General features: G+C 41.9%; 1 protein-coding gene across 3 annotated transcripts; it reads left to right on the top strand.

The window, feature by feature from the left end:
* The first annotated feature begins 593 nt into the window (after window positions 1-593).
* On the top strand, window positions 594-27,372 carry fbxw11a (F-box and WD repeat domain containing 11a). Of its 3 annotated transcripts, none has more exons than XM_086135205.1 (14): window positions 601-729; window positions 2,914-3,018; window positions 7,631-7,699; window positions 9,950-10,169; window positions 10,708-10,894; window positions 11,083-11,173; window positions 11,473-11,610; window positions 16,801-16,919; window positions 18,358-18,607; window positions 18,865-18,983; window positions 21,631-21,741; window positions 21,841-21,919; window positions 23,916-24,080; window positions 26,193-27,372. In XM_086135205.1, the coding sequence occupies exons 1-13, from the start codon at window positions 691-693 to the stop codon at window positions 24,075-24,077; spliced, it is 1,689 nt and encodes a 562-aa protein (XP_085991331.1). In that variant the 5' UTR covers window positions 601-690; the 3' UTR covers window positions 24,078-24,080; window positions 26,193-27,372. The 3 variants fall into 3 exon arrangements, with proteins under 3 accessions (XP_085991337.1, XP_085991331.1, XP_085991329.1); XM_086135203.1 differs by having other exon boundaries at window positions 676-729; window positions 25,844-27,372; XM_086135211.1 differs by lacking the exon at window positions 2,914-3,018 and having other exon boundaries at window positions 594-729.
* Window positions 27,373-27,914: the final 542 nt, after the last annotated feature.

The following is a 27,914-nucleotide window of genomic DNA, read 5'->3' on the forward strand; positions in this document are numbered from 1 at the left end:
AATGGATTAAGCAATTGTGTACCGATTTCTCAAATGTTGTAATGCATCCTAAATAATTGGAAGCAACTCTCTAACAGTTTAATCCACTGTGTGGAAAACATGTCAAGGTCGACAAAACATTGAAACTGTTAAAAATACTCAAGAAAAACATGGACTTCCTATGTACATATGCATATACATTTATACATACTATTATCAAGGGTTTAATTTGATTGCTTGTCTCCTAGAAGCATTGACGAATTTGCTGACTAACCCTTAAATGTGAGTAAAGGGCACAGAAATCAAGCACCGTCAACATGTAATGGCACCCGACATCAAATTACTGAACAACCTCGCAATAAGCGATGCGGACGATAGATTTGGCTTTAGCTGGTTCATCTTCAGTATAGCAACAGCATCTGTGAGCAAATGCCCTTTTGTTTGGGGGAGTCACCGGGGAAAGCCTTAGTAGCTCGCTAAGCCAATAATCAACCAGGAAATTCATGCCACCACGCCCCGTTCGGAAGAAGTGGTTCAATCACCTCGTTGGTTCGACGCATGGGCGTTCCCGTCCCCCACCCTCCCTTTTCACGCTGTCCTACCCAATGCTGCGAGCTTGAGCAAAGCGAATGACGTCTCTGCATTTGCGGGCCGCCGACGCAGGGCTGGGTTTCCATTTTCCGAGCGAGTTTCGGGGGGGGGATCGTCAACATGGAGCCGGAGATGGAGGACAAAACGTTGGATCTGATGGTAAGATGTGTTCCAAAGAGGACACACGGGGCGTTGTACGAGTCGTATGGGGGGAGCGTTGCTCGCTGATTTGAAAGGAAGAACAATCCGAAGCGGTTTGTCTGGAGAGGCGGAGGTGAAAAGTGGGGACCGGGAATCTCAGGGAGGGCCTGAAATTCGCGATACATTTCTAGTAGTATTGTTGATAGCTCATGTTATTATTTCTGTAAGTTGCACTTGTTGCCGTCGGGTGAACAACATCGATTCGGCTACCGCTAGCAATTCTCGTTGTCTACGGCGGATTCGCGCAGCCGTCGGCCCAAGACAGCTGAGGCTTCTCGGGGTAGTGCTCACTGCGGTGACGCTGCGCCACTTCAACTGGGCCCTATCGCATTAGCTATCCAGCTAGCACTGGCTAGGGTGAGCAACTAAAATGTACGCTTATGTTGACATATTTGTTGTGTTGAAAGCCCTCACGGTCAAAGATATGTGGAGATGTCCGGTAGTTGCCGAGGCTTGTGGGAACATTGTTAAAATTATCCTAAAGTGAAGTATGTCTGTTTATATTTTTGAAGTGCGTAGAAGGAAGTGTACTGCTTTTTCATTCATCTAGCATTACGGTTAGCGAGGCAGCAAGTGTAGCATGTAGCAAGCTGGCTAGGTCTACTTGACATTCCTTTCCATATCAAAATAGTTATTTAGTTGAGAGAGGAGTAGGTGTTGGACTTACTAAACATAGGTTATACGCCGCCATTCTAAATGCAGTTTCTTACAATGCGGTGTATTTACTATTTGTTCAGTTCCTGCATTACTGTTTATGTCGGACGATTAGCTATCTTCAAAAGCTAGGCGGCTAGAATAGCGTTAGCTTTACAAAAGCAGTTACTGCATATGTACTTATTCAAATGAAGGGTGTCTAAAGTTATTATACCTCTTTTTGATCATTGCTACGTCGGTGATATATCGAGGTTCCCTTTGTTTCACTTTGGTTTGTTTGTGTAGCTACGTGGAGTTTACACTGAGTTTAAACATCAAATAAATAGTTGATCTGTTTATGGAGGTTCCAGCCAGACATCATAACCGAAAGTAACAATCACTATGAAGTCATATGGTAGTGTTCTTTAAGGGTCGGCGCTTCAGCATCTCAATAATACCTTTTGCCGGTGTACAAATAGCGTTACTGATATGACGGTTTACTGAAAAGAGCAGTGAGTAGATTACTCTCTAAACATGGATTGGTGGGTGGCTAAATGACCAAAACTGTCAAATGACTATTGATAAAAGAAAATGCTGATGTGCACAATTCCCGTCGAACTAGTCTGTGCTGCACAAAAGTGATGCTGAGCTAATATGCTGTTTATCCAAAAGTGTTGTGAAAAGTACAGCCCGAGACTAGTCTAAGCGCTGTATAAAAGTGATGCTGAATTAGTATGTTATTGATCTACAAGTTTGATTTGTTACTCCAGTTCGAAGCTCAGCTCTGACAACATATTATTTTTGGCATCCATACACTGTTGGCATATTTTATTATATTATTGTACTTATATTTAATTGAGCAGGACCTTTCCCATTGTGTAGTTAATGGTAAGGTGTTTTGTTTTTGTTTTCGTTCAGTGTATTTCCTTGTAAATTTTGTGACCATGTGATTCGGTCATCCCTGATGGCAAAACAATTGATGGGAGTAAATATAATTGATTGGCAAATCACAGTGGCCCTCTGTCTTCTCTGCACACCCACTCCTAGTTCACATCTAATATTGCTTTTGTGAGTATATGTCTGTATTTTGTGTGTGAATGAGTGTGTCTTCCTGTGCTCACTGTGCAATGTGCGTGTAGCTCTAATACTGGTTTCCCCCCTCACTATTTCCCCCAAATCCCTCTCTACTCTTTTCCTCACCTTTGATGGACACACACTCACAACCTCCTGATTCCCAACTAAACACCATTTATTTATTTGTTCATTTTCATTGCATTTTGACACATCTGCTCCACATGAACTCCTGACCAACTGCATTCATACATCAATTAATTGATCCATCCATCCATTGATTCACCTCCTTGGTTTCCTCCTTCCATTTTCCCCTCAACATTACTTCCTCACTTCTCTTTTCCTTTACTTCACATCTATTTCTCTCTTGCTCTTCTTCCCTATACCCTGTCCACTTGGGTCTCCTCTTCCCTCCCTCCCTCTCTCTCTCTCACACAGTGCTCTGTGCCTCGCTCTCTCTGGCTGGGCTGCTCCTCGGTGGCTGAGAGTTTGTGTGCACTCAGGTGCCTGCAGAGCATCCCCTCCACCCGGGCTCACAACCAGGTTCTGCCTCTCTCCTCTTAATTCTGCTGTTCCTCCTCTACCTAAAACCCAACCTCCCTCTGCCATCTTTTTTTTTTTTTAACTTTCAACATGACTTCTAAACATCCATGAAAACCTTCATCTCACTTACCTAATGTTGTGCTTTCCTCCATATTTGAAGCACACTGCTCTCAGGTCCATCCCCGGTGTGTTTCTAGCCTCTCCCTGCCTACAACCTTAGTTATATCATCCTAAACCATATTTGACCACATTTATAATCGAACAGACATAACTGGTCATGGCCACTGTACTCTGTGATGAAGCCATTTAGCACCAGGCCTTCCTCAAATGGCCGCTTCCTTATTGCACATTCAAGTGAAAAGAAATAGCCACCTTCATTCTTCTGCCTGGAGGTGTGAGGGCAGAGGTGGGGAGGTGACTTCAAGCCCTGAGAGACTATCTGCTTGCTTGCCTGCCTGCCTGGTCAAACTTAGCCTGTCTTTTCCCTCCCTCTCTTCTGCTCTGCATGGTCATCAACACCAGCAAGCCCATCTTGGCTTCTTAACCCTTCCGCTTTGGTCTTGGGACTAGATGTTTTTCTTTTATGTGGGTGCCTCTGTGGTGACCAATAATTAGTTGTTCCCCCCTATTAACTAGGGAAGGGCATAATTATAAGTTGGTAAGGTTTATATTGATTAGGTAGAATTGATTGTTGATCAACCACATCTTTAAGCAGTTGAGGTAACATGGAGTGTACTCCTTGGATAATACCCCAAAACATGCTTTGGATTCTTTGTGATCCAGGTTGCGGTCTAAAGAATAACAAGTTACCCACAGGAAGTCCATGTACTGTACATTCACTCAAACCTCTGCTATCAGACATTGTTTTATGGGCAGTTTTATTCTTTTCAACACAACATTGTCGGGAGATCAGAACATTCAGAGATATGTGCTGTGTTCCATTCAAGATGATATTTAAAAGCAACAATAAACACGAGGGATTAAATCTGTGGTGTCCAAACTATGCCCCACCATCCATTTTTTTAGAGGCAAATGGTATGTACTAAAAATAACTTTTGACATGGACCTCATTGCTGTTTAAAAAAAAAAAGGAGTGGGTGTGGGTAGTGTTAGACGTGGGTGGGATGTGAGTAATTGGGACTACCACTACTCCAGGCTGTACTATTAATGCACTTCCTAGATATGCAAATAAACCCCCAAAATAATATAAAGCTAAACTAGAAACAGAATTTCTCTTCATAACACTGTGTAGAACAAAGATAATTTACTTTCAGAAAATGGTTTCTTCCACTTTCTGCTGCTAATTGGTGAACATATCACATTAATGGTCCTCAAGTATGGTCATCTTACTCAAGATTGGTCTTGTTTTGGTTCTGAATGTGGAGTGAGATTCAGCATCTGCCTTGTGGGGGTGGATTTGTGTTCGTGGGATACAGGAACACGACCCACTTCAAAACATTAAAAAAAAAAACCTAAAGCCTAAATTATTTGCCTTATGACCTTTAACAAAAAGCCTTAACGTAGCAGTTTTCCAAAATAACTACATTATATAAACCATGTATTGATTGATTATTTGTTTTTACCGTGTTTAATAAATTAAAGTTAAACAAAAAAAAAAAATCCAACTAGGAATCCACAGGAAAAAGTTTGGGCAGCCCCGAGTTAAAATCGACGAATTAATGTGTTTACCACTGCACAAAGACGATTATAGCTCGAAGTCGGTAAATCGCCAATCATGTATTTCGGCACGAACATGGATGCCTCTCTGAAATCAACAGGTGATTGTTCGGCGTGGCAAACCAGCAGTTGTTGCACAAGTGTATAGAAGTATTTAAAAAAAAAAAAACTGAAACTGGTGGCACGGTCGCTTACAAAATATGCAAGTCTATCCTCAAATATAACAAAACCACAAGTGCTCTGATCACCCATCTGAAAAGGATTCCGTGAACCCTAACTGACAAGCAAATGCCCTCCTGTAACAATAAAAACACAAAGTATAACGTTGCGTCCACTTAGATCACTTAGTACCTTTTTTTGTAAAATTGAATGGTTGATTACGCCAGCGACTGTTTTCCTGAATTCTTTATCCCGCAGACAGCAAGCTCTTCTTCCTCCTTTTAGTCACCCCACCCCACAATTCACCCATCCAATTAAATATCACTCTTCATGGTTTCACAGCAGGTTGATCTTAAAAAGTCTCGGAACAATTCATATAATAACTGAAGCTTTGCTCCACTACATTACTGCTAAGCATTCCGTCATTAGGTTAGAAAATTACTTGCTACGATTGTACACTGTAGCGAGTACAAACCTTGCACTTTTGTTAATATGTGAATTGGTAGTTCTGCGAGACCATGAAGCTATCTGAGTATGATTAGATGTTGATGTAATTGGATTAAGGAGTCAGGAGTGGGCTTGGCTTTTGAGACAAAAGCAGTGAGTCGACAATTGAAAAAAATACCCATGACATCAATGATAAATTGTCATTAACTCTGCAGTCATTACTTCAGCGTTGACAAAAAAAATAATCTGCAGTTATTCAGCTTCTAATAGTTACATTGATTTTCCTTTTTCTGTGACTCGAACAAGAAAACTTCTCTCTCATGCCCATCCCTGTAATGGACACGCAACATATTTGTTTGGGGTATTTTCTGGGTTTGCTTAAGAAATATTGAGTTGAATAAATTAAATAGCCTGCTTTACAAGATTGAAATTTAAAGTTGTCTGCTTTTTGAAAAGCACCATCAGGAGCCTTTATTTTTATCTTTGCCCACAAAGACGCGCATGTTTGTGAACACCAGTTTATCACTCAGCCTTGCCTCAAACTTGAAGGTGTGTGTGTGTACTTTTTATATATATATATAAAAAATACAGGGCAACAGTCCAGTACCCTATCTTCTTTTGCACCACAGACTGCAAGGACATTTTTGTCGGCCGCCCTCCTACGATGTGTTTGGCAACCGTCAATAGAGTCCTCAGTTTTGATTTTTACTTTTGAAGTCTGCACAGCAAATGTTCTCAAAATAACATTACAGGATTTTTTTAAATCAATTCAGCTTTGCTGAAAGGCCATACAACCCATGAAAAAATTCTAATAAATTAATAAGTTTAAACTGAAATATGTATTCGTGTTTGAAATTGCCCTCCTGAAAAAGTTTCAAGACAATAGTTCGCCGCTTTGTACGTGAAATAAAAAAAAATGTTGTGTGTATGTGTGTACATATATATACTGTATATACAGTATATATACATATATACTGTATATATATATATACCTGTATATTCATAAAGAAAATGATTTGTTCATTCTATATATTGTCTTTTTTTGTTGTCCCACATTTTTGTTACTCTGTGCATTGTAGTTTTTCTTCTCAATAGTAGCAAACACACTAGAATACCAAATTGTGCTAAATGTAGGGGATATACAAAAAATGTGTGCATATTACCAAAGCCAGCATCTGATTTTTTATTCTCAAGGAAGGAAGAATGTTTGTTGTGGTGTCCAGGGGCCACATGTACAAAGACTTGCATGGCTGTCATATTCAAACACGGCATATCCAGAAACATTAAAATCCAGAAAAGGTTGCATACCAAAAAAATTCCATCTTCAAGAATCTCTGTGTACACATGTAAACAAGCATGTTGCTTTTGTACATCTCAGTCTGCGAAAATGTTGCCCTACCAGACTCCTCCCTCTCAACCCAGCTTATATAAATATGCAAATGAGTATAATTAGTGCCTTTTGGTGGGAATAATCACTCTGCGTTATCAAATTATGAAGACATGATTCACCAATTAAATGGTGGAATTTAACAAAAAGTGAGCTGGAGATGCTAGTAAACAAAAGTCGAGGCCCGAAAAACCGTAATCTTGTGAACGATGTCCTCTAACGGAGCCACGCAACGAAGGTGCCCAGGACTTTTTGGGTTCGCGCTCTTTGCTCCCAAATCTGAGATGATGTGGCCATGTGGATTCGACCTCTGAGTTGGCTACACACCGCAATAATAAAATCGGTCCCTCCCCCAACCCTCAACAAAAATTTTTTTTCAAGGGCGTCAAAACTGGTCATTCACCCTGGGCGTCTAGTGCACTTTGCATGCCACTGCACCCGCCTCTGCCCAACACAGCATCATCTCTACGTTTTTCCAATGGCTCCTAAGCAAGAAAAATAGGTGTACACCAGCCAAGTAGTTGCCATGGAGCACCGCACATTACCACGGTCATGTCACTCTTGATACATCTGAACATGAGCGTGGAAAAGTTCATACGCCGCATTTTTGTGCGTACACAGCTTTTGTACATGAGGCCCCTCGTTCTCTGTTCCGTGTGTGTGTGTGTGTGTGTGTGTGTGTGTGTGTGTGTGTGTGTGTGTGTGTGTGTGTGTGTGTGTGTGTGTGTGTGTGTGTGTGTGTGTGTGTAAACATGCAGATGTGCACGCCAGTCTCAGCAGTCATGATGGCTACCCCTCCTTGGCTGTTTTCGTGGCACTTCTTTGTCCAGCTCTAACCACACCACTGTCCTGGCTCAACATGGTGATTTTAGCAAACTGACGACGGAGAGAAAATAATGCACTTACAAGCACATCTGTTCTATCTTGTCCCCCTTCAAACAGAATACGTCAGGGATGGAGTCACAGAATCTAGTGGATGACCTGTCGCCAAAGAAGAACACAATCCTCAAGGTATCTTTCTGTGCTTGTCAGTTGCTGTGATCCATGTGTATTGTGTGCTCATACGCACCTCTCTCTCAGTCACAAAGTTGTCTTGCTCTTTTTCAAACTTGCACTAACTGGCCATTTCGTATGAACAGAATGACAGTTTGACTCCTGTGGTTGAGTACAAAATAATTTGAATAAATACAGTAAATATTCTCTAGTACGGACTCGTGTTTGCGCTGTTCAATTTGTCCTGATAACAGAAATTCCTCATTTGGGAAATGAGCATGGTACATGTCCTTTATGAACCTGCAAGTATGTTGACAAAATGCACGTGTAACAACACAATCATTAAAATACAAAAATAGACTGTCCAAAAACTGTTTATATAACAAAAACTGCAATACAGGTGTATCCAAAAAAAAAATCACAACAGTAAAATACGTACAGTATTTTAATGTTTATTTTTTTCTGTCTTGGGAAAAAATATGTATTTTGGATTGTTTTGTGGGATGCATTCTTTGGTTTATGACAATGTTTGCCTGCGTGTCATGCAGTTTTCTTGCTAGTTGCAAGTAACTGTCCCGTTGATCACCGATGTCTGGTAATTCTTGTGCATACTGAAGGATTTTTGTTGCCATTTGCATTGCTTCCTTGCTGGATGGTGGCTTGTCATCAGGAGTTGAATCGATGCCTTGTTGTTTAAAGTTTCGTAGATTTGCGTCTTTCCGACTCCAAGTGTCTGCTGGATCTTTTTAACTTTGTGTCCAGCCTCGCTCAAACGGATGCATTTCACTCGCTCCGCTCCAGTTGTTACAGTTCTTCTACGTTTCGATGCGATGATCTACACGACGTAAGTGAATAAAGTTAAAATCTTTCGCAACTACAGTAAAACGCACGCCAATAAAAAGTCGCTTACACGTCTTCGTTTCGAATCTGATGAATGAAAAACGCGAAGTGAAAACGTGTTTCAGCGTTGTCTTTTCCGTCGCATCGGGTGGGCGTTGCGTGTATTTGAGCTCCCGCGGCATTACACCTCCATCCGGGTTACGGGTAGTGGAATTTCCGCTTACGCAACCTCCGGTAACATGTAATATCGTAGTCAAAATGTTAATGCATAGGTTTTTATTCCGGGTGAAGGATATTCCTTTCCGTAGAATTCCGGGGATGGGAATATTTACTGTATATGAAAAAAATGATGTCCAGAAAAATAATTGATTTGAACAAAGCACCATTATACTGTTAAATATTATTAAAAAAAATATTTAGTGTCAAAGAAAACAAGGCTGGACCATGCCATTGGGCTGCAAAAAAGCACTTCGGTGACGTGATATGCATATTTTCTATCTGAGAAACACTAGCCTAATAGAAATATGTGATGTTTTGTAGAAATATGTATGTTACACATACAGCACATTTGACAATAAAGTTGTATCCAATCCAATCCAAAATAACAACAATAGGGTATGCCATAAATAATCTGGGTTTTTTTTTTCTTTTTAGGCGAGAGTCGCTATCTCAGAGTAAATGTAGAAGTGAGTTTCAAAGATGAGGGCCAGCGCTGCGCAAACCACAGCGGTTGTGCGAAGCACGTTGAGTTGCCCCGTGTTGCTTTAAATCTTTGCTCTGTCTTGCCTTGCTTATAAGAACAATAAACAAATCTGCGATCCAGTGAAGGAGCAAAAAATGGTCCATGAAACAGTGAGGAACAACTGGACTGGACACTGAGAGGCAACATGGTACCACAGGGCATCCAGGCCACCGAAAGAATACAAAGAATAGTCATAGTAGCAGATGGTATGCCACCTGCCAGCCGTAAGCCTACTTGGTAACTACCTTGCTATAGCAATTTTGTGGTGTAACGGCTTGTCATATCTATTACGGTAAATGACTTGGGAGATACATTATGCAAACAGTCATTCCAAAACCACTTGATCCTCGATGTATGAAGTTCGGTTACAGAGCAAGCTTCAATTGGCTTCTTGTTTGACGACTGTTCTAGTCCACAAGATGGAAATATTGAACATAGTTAACAGTTATGATTGTCCGCCTTGGCCATTTTCTATGTAGATAGGGGAGAGGGAAAAAAAAATCACACTCAACACGCAACCTTTAGAGCCATCCAATGATCTGGTCTTTACAGATGTTGGGTCGGGCATGAATGACTTCAGAATTTCCATTGTACAAAGTGATTGAATATTTAATAGTGTGATCGTATGTCGTAGGCTATTCTGAAACAGTATTGTTGGTCATTCAAGTGTCTTCTTTTCTTTACAGCTTAATAATGGTCCTGTTGTGGGGTCCCGCAAGCGTCCGTCAGAGGGGAACTACGAGAAAGAGAAGGAACACTGCATCGCCCTGTTCGACCAGTGGTCAGAGGCTGACCAGGTGGAGTTTGTAGAGCGTCTGATCTCTCGAATGTGCCACTACCAGCATGGCCACATTAACTCCTACCTCAAACCCATGCTTCAGAGAGACTTCATTACAGCGTTGCCAGGTAGGAGAACCAACGACAACTGCCCCCTACACTGGGTAAAGTGTACATGTGAGGTACTGACTGGTTATTGGATTCAACAAAAAGCTGCTTTTGAGTTGTCTTTTCCCCTTTTTTATCCTCCCAGGATACAATGATCATTATCCATCCATTATCTGTACTCCCATCAATACATCCATTTTCTATACAATATGTTTAGAAGAGATGTTTATCGCAATTGTTGCCAAAATACTTTCCACATTTTGTTTAAATAAGTCTTCATTTAATCTATATATTGATCGGTGTGTTTATTTCATAGTTGTGCTGACCTCGTCTTTAAATTAAATTATAAAATGAACTCAATTCAACCTTTTTTTTCTGGGTCCTTGTTGAACAGTTAAATAAAAATAAAATGGTAGCGGAGGAAGCACAAAAAAAATCAAATAAAAATAATTCCTACTATCAACTGATATGAAATACTTGTGATCCATTTTGCAGCCATATCGCTCAACCCTAGTTGCAAGTTGAAATAATGCAAACTCTCTTTCTCTCTCTTCTTCAGCCCAAGGCTTAGATCACATAGCAGAAAACATCTTGTCTTTCCTGGATGCACGTTCACTTTGTGCAGCTGAGCTGGTGTGTAAGGAGTGGCAAAGGGTCATCTCTGAGGGTATGCTGTGGAAGAAGCTCATCGAACGCATGGTCCGCACTGACCCACTATGGAAAGGACTGTCCGAAAGACATCAGTGGTGAGAATGGGCCCCTTTGTATTATCGCCTACTTGACCGTATATACCGGTACTTAAAGTAAATGAGCTTGTTTGTCCTACCGCATTTGATATTCACAGTAATTCAACTGTAGATTATATTACTGTTGTCTTATTATTATGACATCATAAAACAACAATTACAAAACAAATCCTTCTTTTCCCTCATAGGGAGAAATATCTGTTCAAAAATCGCACATCCGAAGTCCCGCCCAACTCTTATTATCGCTCCCTTTATCCCAAAATCATCCAAGACATAGAGGTAAGTGAATTCAAAAGCAACGGATGAAATATACAAAGGCCAAAGTTTGTACACCATATTGGATACAATTTTCTCCCATAGCAGAGTTTTTCTTTTGGCAATTAGCCTATTTTTAGTGACCAAATTACCACATTTCCTGTTTTGCAGGGCTTTGTTTTGTTCTCGATACAGCACATTACTTTGCTATTATACGTGTTCGAACCTAAAGAGCTCTTTTGTCATTTTTGCTGGGTTTTTTTTCTACTTTTAGCCTTGTGAACTGTCTTTCTCATTGCCTTCTTTTTTTTTTTTTTCTCCAGACAATTGAGGCTAACTGGCGGTGTGGCAGACATAATTTGCAAAGGATTCAGTGCCGCTCAGAAAATAGTAAAGGGGTTTATTGTCTCCAGTACGATGACGACAAGATCATCAGTGGCCTTAGGGACAATTCTATCAAGGTTTGTGTATATGTTGATATAATAATAATAATAATAATGCATTTTATTTAAAAGCGCCTTTCATGCCACCCAAGGACACTGTACAGACAATAAGAAAATACAATGTAAAAATTAGTAAACGAGATATTATATAAAAACAGGACATAAAATCATAAAATCATAAAAACGTAGGAAATGGAAGAGCTATGTGTTGTAGGCAATCCTGAACAGGTGTGTTTTTAGACGGGACTTGAAAGTGGAAAGAGGTGTGCAGTTTTGGAGGTCCGGAGGTAGGTTGTTCCAGAGCTTTGGAGCAGCGTGACTGAAGGCTCTGGCTCCCATGGTGCTCAGTCGGGCAGGGGGCACTGACAGGCGGAGGGAGGACGAGGATCTGAGGGAGCGAGAGGGGATATGCACCTGGAGAAGGTCGGATAGGTAAGGAGGGGCCAGGTTGTGGATGGCCATATATGTATATAGAAGCAGTTTGTAATTGATGCGATGTTGAACAGGGAGCCAGTGAAGCTGTTGGAGAACGGGGGTGATGTGCTGCTGGGAAGATGTTTTTGTGATGATGCGAGCAGAGGCGTTTTGGACCAGCTGGATTTTATGAAGGGACTTTTGAGGTAGGCCGAAGAGGAGAGCGTTGCAGTAATCAAGGCGGGATGTGACAAGACTGTGGACAAGAATAGCAGTGGTGTGGGGGGTGAGGGAAGGGCGAAGTCTGGTAATATTGCGGAGGTGGAAATAAGCAGTGCGGGTGATGGTGTTGATATGCGAGTGGAAGGTGAGCATGCTATCCAGGATGACACCCAGACTCTTAACCTGGGGGGAGGGGGACACTAGGGAGCTGTCAATGTTGAAGGAAAAACTGTTTACTTTGGATAAAGTGGATTTGGTGCCAAGAAGGAGGACTTCAGTTTTATTAGTATTTAATTTAAGAAAGTTTGTTGTGAACCATGTTTTGAGTTCGGAGAGGCAAGAGGTGAGGGAGGGGGGTGGGAGTATGGAGTTTGGCTTGCAGGAGAGGTAGAGCTGGGTGTCATCAGCAAAGCAGTGAAAGTGGATATTAAATTTGCGGAGGATATGGCCAAGAGGCAGGAGGTAGATGATGAAGAGAAGGGGACCTAGGACAGATCCCTGTGGTACACCTGTGGTGACTGGGGAGGGCTTTGAGGTGAAGGATTTGAGCTGGACAAACTGAGTGCGGCCAGTGAGGTAGGAGTGGAACCAACTGAGGGGAGTGTGGGAGAGACCAATGGAGGAGAGTCTATTGAGGAGGATAGGGTGAGAGATTGTGTCAAAGGCAGCGCTCAAGTCTAAGAGGATGAGGATGGAGACTAAACCGGAATCAGATGCTATGAGGAGATCATTCACAATACGGATTAGGGCAGTCTCTGTGCTGTGGCGGGGGCGGAAACCGGACTGAAAGGGTTCATAGAGAGAGTGAAGGGACAGGTGGGAGTGGAGTTGAGCAGCAACAGTTTTTTCAAGGATTTTCGAGATAAATGGAAGGTTGGAGATGGGGCGGAGGTTATCAAAGTTGTTGGGGTCAGAGCCATGTTTTTTCAGTGTGGGGGTGATAGCAGCAGTTTTGAGGAGTGATGGGACAATACCAGAAGAGAGTGAGGAGTGGATAATAGCAGATATGAGAGGAAGCACAGAAGGAAGGCAGGATTTAACAAGGGATGAAGGGAGGGGATCAAGCTGGCAAGTGGTGGGCTTGGATTTGAGTATGAGGTTGGATAATTCAGCAGTCGTTGGTGGAACAAAACTGGAGAAGAGATGACAAGGAGAAGAAGGTTCAGATGGGGGGGGAGCAGGCAGGTTTTGATGGAGTTGGTGATGGATCTTAAGGATTTTGTGATTGAAGTGTTCCATTATGGAGTTGCAGGTTGCTGTGGAGTACAGGTGGAGGGGGAGAGAGTTTGGTGGCCGGAGGATTTTGTTCATGACGGAGAAGAGAGTTCTTGAATTTCCTTCGTTGGAGAGGATGAGGCCGGAGTAGTAGCTGGATTTGGTTTGTGCAATTTGGTCCTTGTATTTAGTGATATGGGTAGTGTACATGTCCTTATGGATGGTGAGACCGGTTTTCTTATAGAGTCGCTCAAGTTGGCGGTTTTTTGATTTCAATGATCTAAGAGCGGGTGTAAACCAGGGGGCAGATGTAGAGAATGAAGCAGTCCTGGTCTTCAGGGGGGCGAGAGAATTTAGAATATTTGTGAGGCAGGCATTGTAGTGAGCGGTGAGGTCATCCGGGTTTGAAAGGGCGTCTGGGGGCGGGGAACGGTCGATAATGGAGCAGAAGGTGTCAATGTTGATATTTTTGGTATTACGAAAAGAAATGAGGCGGGAGGTTTTGATTGTAGAGAGACGGAGTACGATGTTAAAAGTGAGGAGGAAATGATCGGTTTCAGGAAAAACATCAGCAGTGGGCTTGGAGGGGGAGAAGCCAGAGCAGCAAACCAAGTCCAATGTGTGGCCTTTGATGTGGGTGGGGAAGTCAGTAAGACAGTGTATCGCGAGGCTCTCCAGGTAGGATGTGAAGTCTCTTGTGAGTGGCAGGTCGGGGTTGTCCATGTGAATATTAAAATCTCCCAGCAAAATTAAATTTGGCGAGAGAGTGGATAAGTGTGTGATTAAACTGGAAAATTCATTGATGAAATCGCTATGTGGCTTCGGGGGGCGATAAACTGTGGCAATGATGGTTGGCGTGGGTCCAGGGAGTTTAAACACCATGCATTCAAAAGAGCTTGATGCAGGAACGGAGACTGGTAAGACTTTCCACTTCTCGCGGTGGATTACCGCGAGGCCTCCTCCACGGCCGTTGCCACGGGGACGGCAGATGTAAACAAAGCCGGGAGGAGTGGAGTCATTCAGAGCAGCGAAGTCGTTTGTTTGTTGCCAGGTTTCTGTTAAAACGAGGAAGTCAAGTTTGCGTTCGGCGAGGACGTCTTGAATGAGGTGACCCTTGTTCGTAAGTGAGCGGATGTTCAGCAGTCCAAAGTTGACAGCGGAGGTGTCATGTTTGATGGCGGCAGTGCTGTTAGCCGACCTAGCCAGGCGGGCTACTGCATAGTAGTTGGTGTTGCGGCCGCGGTTTCTGGGAGGACGTCGAGAAGTGGACCAGGTCGAGTTGATTGAGCCAGGATTTTTGTAGTCAACATGTCTACGCGACCCGCGGTGAATGTAGCGACGTCGAGGCAGGCGAGCGATGTCAGGATGATGGTGCAGTTCCGGCGGTGGAGGCTCCGGTGCAATCCTCCGGATCCGGAGAAGATCCGCGACAGAATAGTGGAGTAGTCCTGTCACTGGATGATGGCAGAACGTCAGAAGTATCAGAAATAACCCAAAGGCGGCGAAGTTGTGCCGCCCCATGACGAGGGAGAAAGGCCGGTGCGGTGACAGCCGGTAAGTTTAAGCTACCGGCGTTAGCCCGTGGACTAAGTTACGATTTGGGGTTTGATTGATCGGGTGAAGCTATGATTTGTTACATCAATCACAGTCCAAACAGTCCAAAAACAGAAGGGCAAAAGAAAAATCAGAAGAAATATCTGAAAAGTTTTGGAAAAGTTTGGAAAAGTTTGGAGTGAGAAGCGGCGACATACACGCCAGCGTCCTCTCACCCCGGAAGTCGAATCAATATATATGAAGTCGTTCGGATTTTCATTTGCCACTGCTCTGCTGTTAATTCTGCCGGTTTAGATTTAGGCCATAATGTTATGATATACAAAGTTGTGTTCCTTGGTTCTGTGACTGTTGGCTCAATCATTCATTTGGAAAAAAAAGCACAGCAACGTATTCCAAGACCCGTCATTAGAAACCTACATTACATGATAGAGAACTGTTTTTTGTGTTTCGAAGGCTACTTTGACACTGCCAAGCTTGATGCCCAATTCAGATTTTTTGTTCAATCTGGTATTTTTATGTACTTGTTTACATTATAAGAACAAATGGGACTTCAAATGTGTACGTAACCCATCCGTAATGTGACACGAACACGCATAAAGCACGATGTCGAGTGACGTGTAACAAAAAAATAACATCATGTAGCACAGCGTTTGCGGACGTGAATATGGTCCAGCGTAAATAATACACTTGCACAAACTGATTGACATCACACACGGGCAAACAAATGTGTGCGCTACCAAATAACATCACACAGCGGCAAACAAATATGTGCACGAGCAAATATTGTTATATATATATATTTTTTTTTTGTGGGGGTGGGGGGTATTTACCCACAATAACAAATTGTTGTGGCCAAGTAGACTACACAGGCTACGAGTAGCTGCATGGGGAGAGAAATAGAAACACTCTTTCAATATTCATGGGACAAATTGGCAAATTTCAGATGCAGATGACCAAACACAAATGAATTAAACCTCACAACACAAAGATTCCACCAGATGGCCCCAAAGTATTTTTTATTTTTTTTTAATGCTTTGGCCTGAGCACAAAAGCGGGCTAGACAAGACTTTCAGAGAATGATGGAGGTTCCCTGAAATAAATATGCGAATTCCGAGCTGCGTGGTTTCACTGCACTGCCAGTTATACTACTTAAAAGACACCTGGTAAACCATTTTATTGCACTTGTTTCAGAACGAGAACTTTTTTTTTTTTTAAAGGATATGCCTGATTGACAGAATCCAGTCCCATACCGGTACATTGGGCCATAAAATATTCTAATACGTTGAACAGCTTGCCTCTATTTAAAATTATGGCAACGCAGTGTATATTTATGTGGTTATTATATGCTATACCTGCATTTTTAAGGAAGTAACCTTGAATCTTACTCAATCTTGCATAATCATCATCTTCTTACCTTTGACCTAAACCTGCAGGCAGAGAGAAAGTAAACAAGTGAATTATAGGCTAAAGGGCTCAACTCCTGGTTGTGTGCCCCACTTATCTGAGTGGCCTGTGAGGAGAGGAATAGAAGGTGATGAAGAGCAGGACAGCAATCGTGGGGGAGAAGTGGGTTTGTTATCTTATTGTTCTACGGGAGGCTGGCCCGCACCCAGGGGCGCCCTAAATTATTCTCCAAGCGCACACGTTCTGCTCGCCTCAGCAGCGGGGAAATGGGGCGTTAACAGAACATGGGCATCACAATGACGACAAATGCTCTTTTCTTGCATGACCTAAATCTGCGCTCATTCAATCACAAAATAATTCTGCTTCTTGCATGTCCTTGTGTATTATTTCTACCTGCAGATATGGGATAAACAGTCACTGGAGTGTCTGAAGATTCTGACTGGTCACACAGGTTCAGTGTTATGCCTCCAGTATGATGAGAGGGTCATCGTCACTGGGTCATCTGACTCAACTGTAAGGTATGAAATTTGTTGCGTTAAAATCCATCCATTATTTGAACCGGATTATCCTCACTGCAATTATTCAATTACCATGACAATTTGATACAGTGGATCAAAAAACAGATTTGCTTCAGCAGTTGAAACCAGCCATCTGTCAATACCATCGGACTTTTCCAAAACTATTGTGAAATCTGTTCAAACCGAGTTACAGCAGATAGTTAACTGCTCACCTCAGTCAAACGAGCTTCCCAAACCCATGAAAATAGCAGCCATCAAGCCCCTGCAAAAAAAGAGAAAGCTGGATGTCTCCGTGTTAGCAAATCTTAGACGCATCCCAAACCTTCCCTTCTGAATCAAGATTGTTGAGAAGGTAGTTTTTAATCAACTCAACTTTAATCAAATTCTTGAACTCAAATGGACTTTTTGATCAATTCCAATCAGGTTTCCAATCATATCGCAGTACATGAACAGACCTTATTAGTACTAATTGCCATGAAGGAGGAAAGCAGTTACTTTGTCTCTTCACACTGCAGCTCATTCCACATTTTCTTCAGAAAATGCATGTCAGTTAATATAGTTCGGGGCTACAGACATCAAAGTCAAAGAATATTTGCAAACGAATAATAACGTTCATCGGGTTAAACATGAAATATCTTGTCTTTGTAGTGTGTTTGCTTGAACATAGCTTGTAAAGGTTTTTTTTCCTGTTTTTATGTACGGTACATTTGACACAACATCCCAACTACCTTGGAATTGTTTTTGTTCAACCCTGCAAGTAAAAATGAACAATTGTCACTCGGCAAACTTGAGTGCACTTGCTATTGTGCCTCGGGGTAAGTGGGCGTGTGTTTAGTCTGCAGTGGCGGTACAGGGGAGGCATAGACATAGAAAAGTGAGGACCCGGTCGTTTTCTTGGATTGGGAGGGGCTGGTATTTCGAGTGGGAGAAAGAGAAGAAGGTATGCTCCGAGATGGGTGAATGGAGGGCGAGGGATGAGCTTCTTAACATAACTGAAATCTCCAAAAAGTTGATTTTGCATGAAACGAGTCCTTTGGTGTTTGTTCTCAATGTATGTTACTTACGAAATGTTTGTATGGTACTTTTTTCTTTTCGTTGCGTCTGAATATCAAACTGTTGTTTTTGTACATGCTTGGAGGTGTTGTTTCTTTGCTTGTGTGACGCACATTTAGTTACCTTGTATGAAATGTGCTATATGAAAAAACTGGCTTGACTGTTCTGGCTTCCCATCTGTTCTGTGTTGTGGCAAGGAAAAAAGGGACTTTTTGTCCTCAGTTCTTAACATGTAGCAATGTTTTGCGTGTATCAGTACACGGTGTGAGACATTACCTCATGTTTGTATTTTTTCCCGCTGTTAAAGCTTTCTCCCTCCTGTCATCTCCATCTCTTCTCCCTTCTGTTGGCTTCCGTTTCACTATGGCCCCCCGTTCCTCCGCAGGGTGTGGGAGGTAACGACGGGTGAGGTACTGAACACGCTGATCCACCACAACGAGGCCGTGCTTCATTTACGCTTCGCCAATGGTCTCATGGTCACGTGTTCCAAGGACCGCTCAATCGCCGTGTGGGACATGGCCTCGCCAACCGACATTAGCTTACGGCGCGTCCTCGTGGGACACCGGGCGGCTGTCAACGTGGTCGACTTTGACGACAAATATATTGTGTCAGCCTCAGGGGACCGCACCATCAAGGTAATAATGACTGAGAATATGGATTTTCCATTTACAGTATTTTTGCCTCAGGGTAGGGTTCATTAAATATTATTTACCTAATAACATCGGTGCAGACAATCTTTTTATCTTTAAATTCTTCTGTCAAAGCTCGCTTGATGTGACTCTTTGATTAAAAGTCAAGCCAGACAAACACTTGCAACGTCTTTGTAATTGCTTGACTGAAAGTGTCATCCATGTGAATCGTTTTTTTACTGTTGATCTCTTGATATATGCAGGTATGGAGCACCAGCACCTGTGAATTTGTCCGCACTCTGAACGGCCACAAGCGGGGCATTGCTTGTCTACAGTACCGGGATCGACTGGTTGTCAGCGGCTCATCTGACAACACAATTAGGTACATTTGATACCGCTAGACAAAACCGGTCTATTTCCTCCATAAAGGCTTAAGTGCTGTTATAAAATAAGAAAACCTTTATTTGTCTCACAATGGAAAAATTCCCAATGATGATGAAGTGATATGATGACTTTCCCTCCACATCCTGTTAACAATGTGACTTGCACTTGAACAGAGTTGATGGAAAGAACTGTGCAACACACAGACAAAAATATAATACAGCTGGCTCATTACCATAAAAAGTGAGAGAATCTTTTGTGATATACAGGCATGGACGGGGAATGCATCATCATCTCATGATTCCATTTGATTACGATAAAGAAAGATACACTTCGATGACCAATTTGATGCATCCTGAATTGATGCATGTATTCATTTTTTTTTTCAAATAATGTATGAATCCTTCGTTATTTTAAAACGGTAATTGTAATGATCCATAGATCCATGATCAACCACTTGAATTATATTTTATTCAAATGAAATAGAAAACACCGTCAATGGCATGCTCGTACATTTTTGCATCGTGTAAAGAAAAAAGATAGTCGTAATGACCACATTGCCAGTATTATTTCATTATAAATTATTTGGTTCTTCAATCTTTCACATCTGGATTAAAAGGCATCTTGGAATCAATTTGTCTCACCCCGAATTACTAGTCTGTATTATTATTCACATATTGTCACCTTCCTAAAGTAATAATAATAATAATAAAAAAAAAATATATATATATATATATATATATATACACACACACACACGATATGATTTTGTCCATTATTTATTTTAAGAGGGTGACGATATGACTGGAAAATCTTAAATAGAACTGACCACGGGGCACCATGTAAAACCTTTACCCAGCTGCCTTTGTGTTTTGTGTACACATGGTTGTGATACATTATCGACCCATCAGCATAAAAACTTTAAGCATTTGAGCTATTCTGTTTCAAATTAGTGACTACAGAGCACAATGCTGAATTGTATCAGTCTGCCATTATTTCCTGTACTTAGGTGGAGGGCTGTGCCTAACGATTATTTTAATATTCAGTTAATCTATCCATTACTTTTTCTGTTTATCCATGAATAAGATGAAGAAAAAAATACTTCAGTTCTTTTATTCAAAAATAGGTCATAATTTCCAATTGGCAGTACCGAAAACGCACAAACATAAATTGATCATGAGTTTGGTTCGTAAGAGGAAAATGGGCAGATATGTTCATCGTTGTTTGCCAAAGTCAAAGCAGATGTTTGCAAATGTCTAATTTAGATCAAACTCAGTCTGCTTTCATGGAGGGGAAAACAAATCTGAGAATATGTCCTGTTGATAGGGTGAGATTCCAAGGAATCTGACAATTTTAAGATAAGCAAAGTTGGTTAAGCCTTGATTGGTTTTCAATTAATTAATCGTATATTTTTTTAATTGTAACATTTCTATCCTTTTATTATTCAAAAACAGGACATTGCTTCAAATAAACTGTAGAAAAAGCACCAAAAATTTAGAATTCAATTTCCATGTTGGTTTCTAACAAGTCCAAAAATAGGGGGAAGTGTTATTTTCTCCAAGTAAAAGCAGGTGGTACAAATTAAACACACAGGTAATCACTACTTATGTTTGTATTCTAATTAGAAAGAAACAAAATAATCAAATGGAATGAAATTTCATTTGGGTTTAAAGGGGTGGTATATTCTGTGTACAAAATTAATAATGTAATTCTTAGTTGTATTGAAAAATTTGTCAAAGAAAATAAGAGCGCTTGAAATAACAATTACGTTTCAACTAAGAGTTTCTCCATCTGGACACTGGGCACATAATCTTGAAGAAGAAGAAATCTGACATGATGTCATATAATGGTGCTCTGCTACACCGTAAAGACGTCCATTCTGAAACTCTTTGCAGCCATCGAAGGTTTGATCTGAGCGCAACGAAGTGAGATACTCTCACGCTAATGCTAGCACTCTCCGGTGGTGATGCTTGTTGTCATAGACGGCCAAGCCAATGCATGCGCATGAGCCATAGCTTGCTCAATTCTCAAAAACGTTTAATATTATTCAGGGGTGCCTTAATTATGGGTGTCACTGTATTTGAATGTTTCCCTTTCAAATTAGGACCTGACCACAGGGCAAGATGTAACCTCTGTGGTTGATATCTTGCTATATGTAATCAGAATCTAATCTTTTGAGCGCACTTAACCAAAAGCAATCACTTAATGAACTGAATACTTCCTTTTTCGAGAACAAGATCAAAAGAATTTAACGTGCATCCTGAGCATGACCACTGTTAGCATATTAGCATTTGAGCCATTACCTTTCAAACGATTGCCAGACCACAGGAAACAAGGGTATACAGTATCTGTATTGATCTGCCTTTGTGTTTTCTGTTCACACAGTGCTATCTTGCATTTTGTGAACATATCAACTGGTTACCATGCTTGTGTTTTCGCCAAAGTCATTCAAAATATTGTATTACTTTCACTTTGCTTGAAGCGGACGCTTGAAATTGTTTTCCAAGTCCATCCGAGCTCACAACAAATCTTTCACAAATGCCGGTTACAGATTTGCAACAAAAAATAAGATTTCCCAGGGAATTTTTCTTGAATGGAGGTGCTGAGATCCGATTTTGTCATTTAAAAGTGTTAAATCACTTTTGCAGGTTATGGGACATTGAGTGCGGGGCATGTTTGCGAGTGCTGGAGGGTCATGAAGAACTGGTGCGTTGCATCCGCTTTGATAACAAGAGGATTGTCAGTGGCGCTTACGATGGGTAAGACTCCACTTCAACGAGCACTCTGCCTCTCCTTTCTTCTTTCTTATGTGGATCCCACGACTTATGTGTTTTGTTGTGGCGTGTTTCGCTTTGCAGTAAAATCAAAGTGTGGGACTTGCAAGCAGCCTTGGACCCACGAGCCCCTGCAAGCACACTATGTCTGCGTACTTTAGTGGTGAGTGTTCACACCTGATGCATGTAGATATTATCCATGCTGTTTGGTTTCTGTTCGACAGTCATATTGTGTTGCAAGACAGAAGCAGCTACTGACTTGACAGTAAATATTCTGACTGGATGATAACAACTAGGGCCACTGGCTGTATGACTAAATGTGAAGCACATCCTCAGTAGTGGTAATCGGAGTTATCCGTGGTGTAAACAGAAACCACGGTAGTAATACAGTGTCTATCACAAAGTAGTAGTCAGGACAACTTCAGCAACAAGTCTCATGATATGCATGACAGTGACACACTGCCAATGTAGTGAAAAGGCCAACTTCGACATAAACCTCACTTTATCAGATAATATATGGACATCAATTCTTTGGTACTTTTTTTATTTTGAATTTGTTCCCGGCAGCTTGCCAAGAGGCGCAATGGCTGATTTGACTCATCTTCCTGAGTGTAGCTGGGGCGTTTAGGAGAAGGATGCACTGGTGATTTCCTCATCTCAAAACAATTCATTGAAAGAAAAGTCAACAATGGTGGATTGACCATAATACAAAATGTCAACATCTCAACTACTTGTCATGCGCCATTGAGCACCAATTACAGCTTGACAATGACATCTCATGCAGTTCACAAGTCAACTGATTACTGCTGAGGCATGGCATCGCACTCTTCTGAAGGGCTGGCCTCGGGTCATTGGGGTTCTGGAGTGCAGAGTTTTTAGCTTCTCCACGGTGACTCAGCTGATCCCACAGGCTTTCAATAGGATTCAGGCCTGGAGAAAGTGCAGGTCATTCCATTTGAGGAACACCAGTCCACAACAGCCATTCCCTGATGATGCGACCTCGATGAGCTGGAGAGTTGTCATCCATGAAGATGAAATTTGGCCCGTGGTGTTCATGTAGGGGCACAATAACTGGATGAATGAATAATGCCATTCAGGTAGGATGGGCTTGTCACTGTACCATTCGCAAATTGTAGGGCAGTTCTGTCCCGAATGGACGTGCCTGCCCACAATGTAACACCGCCACCACCAGAAGCTGGTCTGGTGACAACAGTGGCTGATGCATAGCGCTCTCCTTGACGTCTCCATCATCGTTGGAGGCCATCATTTCTGCTCAGCGGGAATCAACTTTCATCAGAGTACCACACTGTGAGGACCTGTGGTCTCTCATCCGGCGTAAATGCTCCCTGGCCCATGCAAGGCGAAGACGCCTGTGCTCGGTGATGTGCTCAGGTACCGTTGCAGGCCGTCTGGCATGCAGACGACGCTGATGTAAACGGTTTTGAATTATCTGACGTACATGACACTTCGGTGTCTCTGGCCTCCCTTAAACTTGCCTGGTGTTGAGTGGCATTCTTCATTCGGTTTTTCAGGGCATTGTTCACAAAGTAGCGGTCATCAGCATGGGATGTGGCCAAAGGATGTACACTTCTACATCTTTCTATGACTCTTCCAGTCTCTCAGTATCTCTTTTGCAACCTGCTGATGACACGCTAAGCTCAGTGGCCACTCAGGTCTCAGAACGTCCTGTTTGAAACATCATAATGGAAAGGTACTGTTGATCATTGTTAGGTGTCGTCTTGGTTTCATGATGTCAAAATGTGAACAGCGTGATGAGGATGACAGTTTACATACCAGCTCTCATTGAACCAGAACATTTCTTGGTTGCTTCAAGGATCAAACGCCTGTTGTGAATTTTGCCGTTAAGCAGCTCGTTAGAGAACAGTACTTGTGCAACAAGTACTGAAACGTCTAACTGTTGGACATGTGCATTCAAAAGCTTCGAGAACGTAGGTCACATTAAGTTCACCTGGAAAGATTTGAATGCATTTTAGACTCGACCTGAAATTTCCCATTGAAAGCCAAATATCCCTGACCTTTTGTGCGTGCGTGCATGCGTGTGTATAAAATCAATTGACCCTGCTGTTCCAATACCTTTAGAGGGGACTGTATATATTGTGACAAGTTTTTTCAAGGTTACTCCTACTTTGTATTTGTAGGAGCATTCTGGCCGCGTGTTCCGTCTGCAGTTTGATGAGTTCCAGATCATCAGCAGCTCTCACGACGACACAATTCTAATCTGGGACTTTTTGAACGTCTCAACCAATGGACAGTCAGAGGGACGGTCTCCTTCCCGCACGTACACGTACATTTCTAGATAGCAGGTATGCAAGCACACACGTGGTCCTGAATGACTTGAGACTAGTAGCAAAAGAAATCCTGCATTCCAGTCTGTGTCTTAAAAATGTGTTTTTATGCTGATTTGGTGAAAAGATGCATGAACGTGCCTACCACACTGTGTGCTCAGCTTGAAGTTTCTGGCTTCAGAAGAGCTCTTCGCATGACTTCTACTAATATGTTGTTTTTTTTTTTTTTTGCAGTGTAGAATTACTGGCAACTTAAAGGCTGATTTATTTCAAGTGTCTCAAATGTTCCATGTTTCCATACAATTGTGCTCGTCAATGAATGATTCCACAGCGTGCGCTTAGCTTAAGTCTCTGCGCATCTGGCCCTCCCGAGTGGGAACAGTTTTTTTTCCATCTATACCCACGGTTAGAAATCAATCTTAATAATAAATTTGCCACATCTGTTGGGATGTCAGGTGACTTTCTGTCATCACATGCGTCCATTTTACGGTTTGCATACTACTATTTGATGGCCACAAGCAAATGCGCTATTAATTCATTCTCAAGTTTGTGGTCTTAAGAACATGATATTTATTATCTGTGGGAAAATAACTCATCCTAGGGCTCTATGCTAGCCGTTGCACCGGCAGAACTGACACTACAAACATTTTCAGTTGGTCGCACCAGAACAGATATGGTCCAGCCTTTCGCCTTTTTTGGGGGTGGGGGGGCGGTATAGCATGACCATATTTGCTGATGTGCAACAAGTACTGAAACGTCTAACAGAAACTGAAACGTCTATTATCTTCTCACTTGGCACATTGCAGTTTCATACGATGTCAATATGCTCAGGGACTGAAAATATATTTGCAAAATATTTTAGTGTCACAAGCATTTTGTTTGCAATAAGCAGCGACTGATAAAACAGGTCAGCTATTTTATATAACTGCAGGAGAAGGCAAAAAAATGAAACGCTACCATGACAAACGCATCACTACTGATAGATGGCTCACGGTGGTCGACTGGTTAGCACGTCTGCCTCACAATGCAGAACCGTAAATTCATTTTTTGATTTGAAAGATGTGAGTGTTTCAAATTTAACCAAACCAAATCGGTCCACTTTGAAATATATTATTGAATCGTCTTTTATTTGAGAGATATAACTTTAAAAGACACTTTTACGATTCTGACATGTTTATTCAAATGTCTGTAAAATGACAGAAAAACAGTCCCTGCATCATACCCTCTAGAATTGAATCATATTATACATATTGAATCGACTCGTAATCCCACTGAGTCGAACCAAATAGAATCATTCCACTTTCAAATCGAACCGTCCTTGAATCATTTCGCACCCTGCGTATCGAAAACCTTATTGAACCGTCTCTTGTGGAGAGATACTCACTCCTAGAAGTTACAGTGGAAAGCCCTGGCTAACATTTTTAGTGTTAAGAATGCTAAAATGACACAGTGCTATCATTTTCAACCAGCTTGGTATATTCTGCATCGTGGTGATCCTTCTTTTTCTCACGTCACGGTACGTCAAAGGACACTGGTACACCGCATTATTTGTTCCCCTCTGCTTTCTCCATGCCATTCATTCACTGTAAAACCCGCCAAAATCGTTTGCTGTTGTCATTCTGCAGTCACTCAGCCACCACCTCTTCTACTGGATGCACCGTATTGAATGGGTTGGTCTATGGCACAGTTCAGTGTGAAAAAGGCCTTTATACTGCTCAGCGGGCTACAGCAGTTTAAAACATGCACAACTAAGAATTAAAGTGAACTCTCGCTATTTGCAGGGGCATCGGGATCGAGACCTGCTGCGAATAGCAAAAATCAGTGAGGAACTGACAACCCCCACCACCTCTGAGAACGTTGAACTGTAATATCCTAGAGATGCCACAAGACGGTGTCAAGGGACTACTTTTGTCTAAATGAAGCTCCTAAATGCGCTTCAAATGGTGACTTGGCACCAAAGCCATCTTGCCTGAGGAGAAAAAGTGTGAAAATTAAATTAAAGCTAGGTTCCAAACAAAACAAAAAAATCAGCAGAGTTGTGAATCCCAAAGCGTGAGTATGTGAGGATTCACTAAGCAGACCGTAACAGTTTTTTGTTGTTGTTGTTGTTTTTTTTCCCCTTTCCCGCAGGTGGCTCCATCTACTGCACCCTGTCTTGTTGGAGCCCAGGGCTGATTCAGCTGATGGGTGCATCAATCATGGAACGGAGCCCATCTCTTCTCCTTCCTCTTCGTCATCTCTCTGTCCACCTCCTAGCCTGCTCGCACCTCCTTTCCGTCCGTTCCGCCCAACTCTGAATGGACCTCTAAACATGTGCCCGTTTTCTACCAGCGCTGAGCATGCCCCGGCAGTAGAACCAACGCCACTTTCTCCAGGAAGATCACCTTCTACTAATTTATCTTTTGTAAACTAATGACAGTATTAACAGACAATATATAAGTCACAGGTTCCCTTCTCTCCCTGCCCCCGAAATTTATGAAGCTTCTGCTCCTCAGTTTCCACGCCCTGCCAAAAGAGGCTCTACAGATAAGGAATTACTTATAGTTCTATTTATATATTACATAATACATACATGCAAATGCACACAGAGTGGCACAGCTGGACAGAGGACGGCTGGAGCTGTAACGCAGGAGAAAGAGACTCTTTACTCAGCTCCAGAAAAAGGAGAGAAGGATGGGAAAGGCGGAGGGACTGCATGAGGGTGAGCGCGTGCACACTCCCCTCTCACTCCCTCCTCACCGTTTCTCTCAACATTATACATCCCTTCCCGCTTCATGTTCCCACCCTTCTAGCCCCCCCCCCCCCACCCCTCAAAATGCACACTAGCTTGGAATATGGCGGCACACAGAAGTGAGTGTGTGCACGGTTGCTTATGTGGACTTGGCAGAACAGAGCAAAGGTGTCAGACATGCATGTGAGGTTGCCACGGATACAGCATCCTGGTACACCTCTGCTATATTTTTCTCTCTTTAACCCTTATTTTCTTACTTTTTTTTATAATTGTTTTTTTTCCTAATTTTATTTCGGTATGTTTTGGTTCTTAGTACAAAATTCATACTAGTCCTCAACCCTTTTTGCTGTCTCTCGTCATTCTTTCTTCTAACTTCACTTCGTTCGTTTGTCTGTTCCTCCCACTCCACATTTGAGCTTGCTTTGGTTATGAGAGAAGCTGGAATTCATTCAAATTTAGTTGTAAACAGATTTGTCTTGTTAAAAATTGTGTTGTATATTAAAATGATTTTTTAAAGAAGAAAATGACCTTATTGTGAGTGAAGTACTTGACAGTGAGTGTTGAGCCAACTGTAACGCGGATGAGTGTCTATTGTTCTGTTGTGTGTTTGGGTGGAAAGTGTGGGCAGATTTGCCCTCTGCCTCCTCCCCATTTGCAAATACGAGACAAAATAAAATGTCTTTTCTAGCTGAGAGAAGATGGATACTTTTTTCATCTTGCAGATTCTCAAACATTTATGCTGAAACTGAGGTGAAAAGATTACTTTTAAGTGATGAACTGAAGATAAAACTAAGCAGGAAGGCAGCGGCTCAGCTGGCCTGAGTAACCATTTGACAATCTGAAGAATTTTGGGCTAACACCTTTAACTCGGTGGAGAACAGACCTTGGAAAAGAGCTTATAAAAATGCTGGTTAGATTGTGTGACAAAAACGTTCCACATGAAAGAAATCATGAACCAAAAGTCACAAGTTTTTGCCGTTCTTGAAAACCTGCAAAGCATTCGGTCGTGTTTCTGACCAGATAAATTGAGATTTTATCAGAACATGCTCAAACATTAGCACAAATCTTTTTTTTTTTTGGGACCTCTTCTGTTGGCAATACTTGTTCAGTCTGATTGTGCA

Source organism: Hippocampus guttulatus, chromosome 2 (assembly GCF_054856545.1).
Source record: "Hippocampus guttulatus isolate MCC_2025c chromosome 2, RoL_Hgut_1.0, whole genome shotgun sequence".
NCBI lineage: Eukaryota > Metazoa > Chordata > Actinopteri > Syngnathiformes > Syngnathidae > Hippocampus > Hippocampus guttulatus.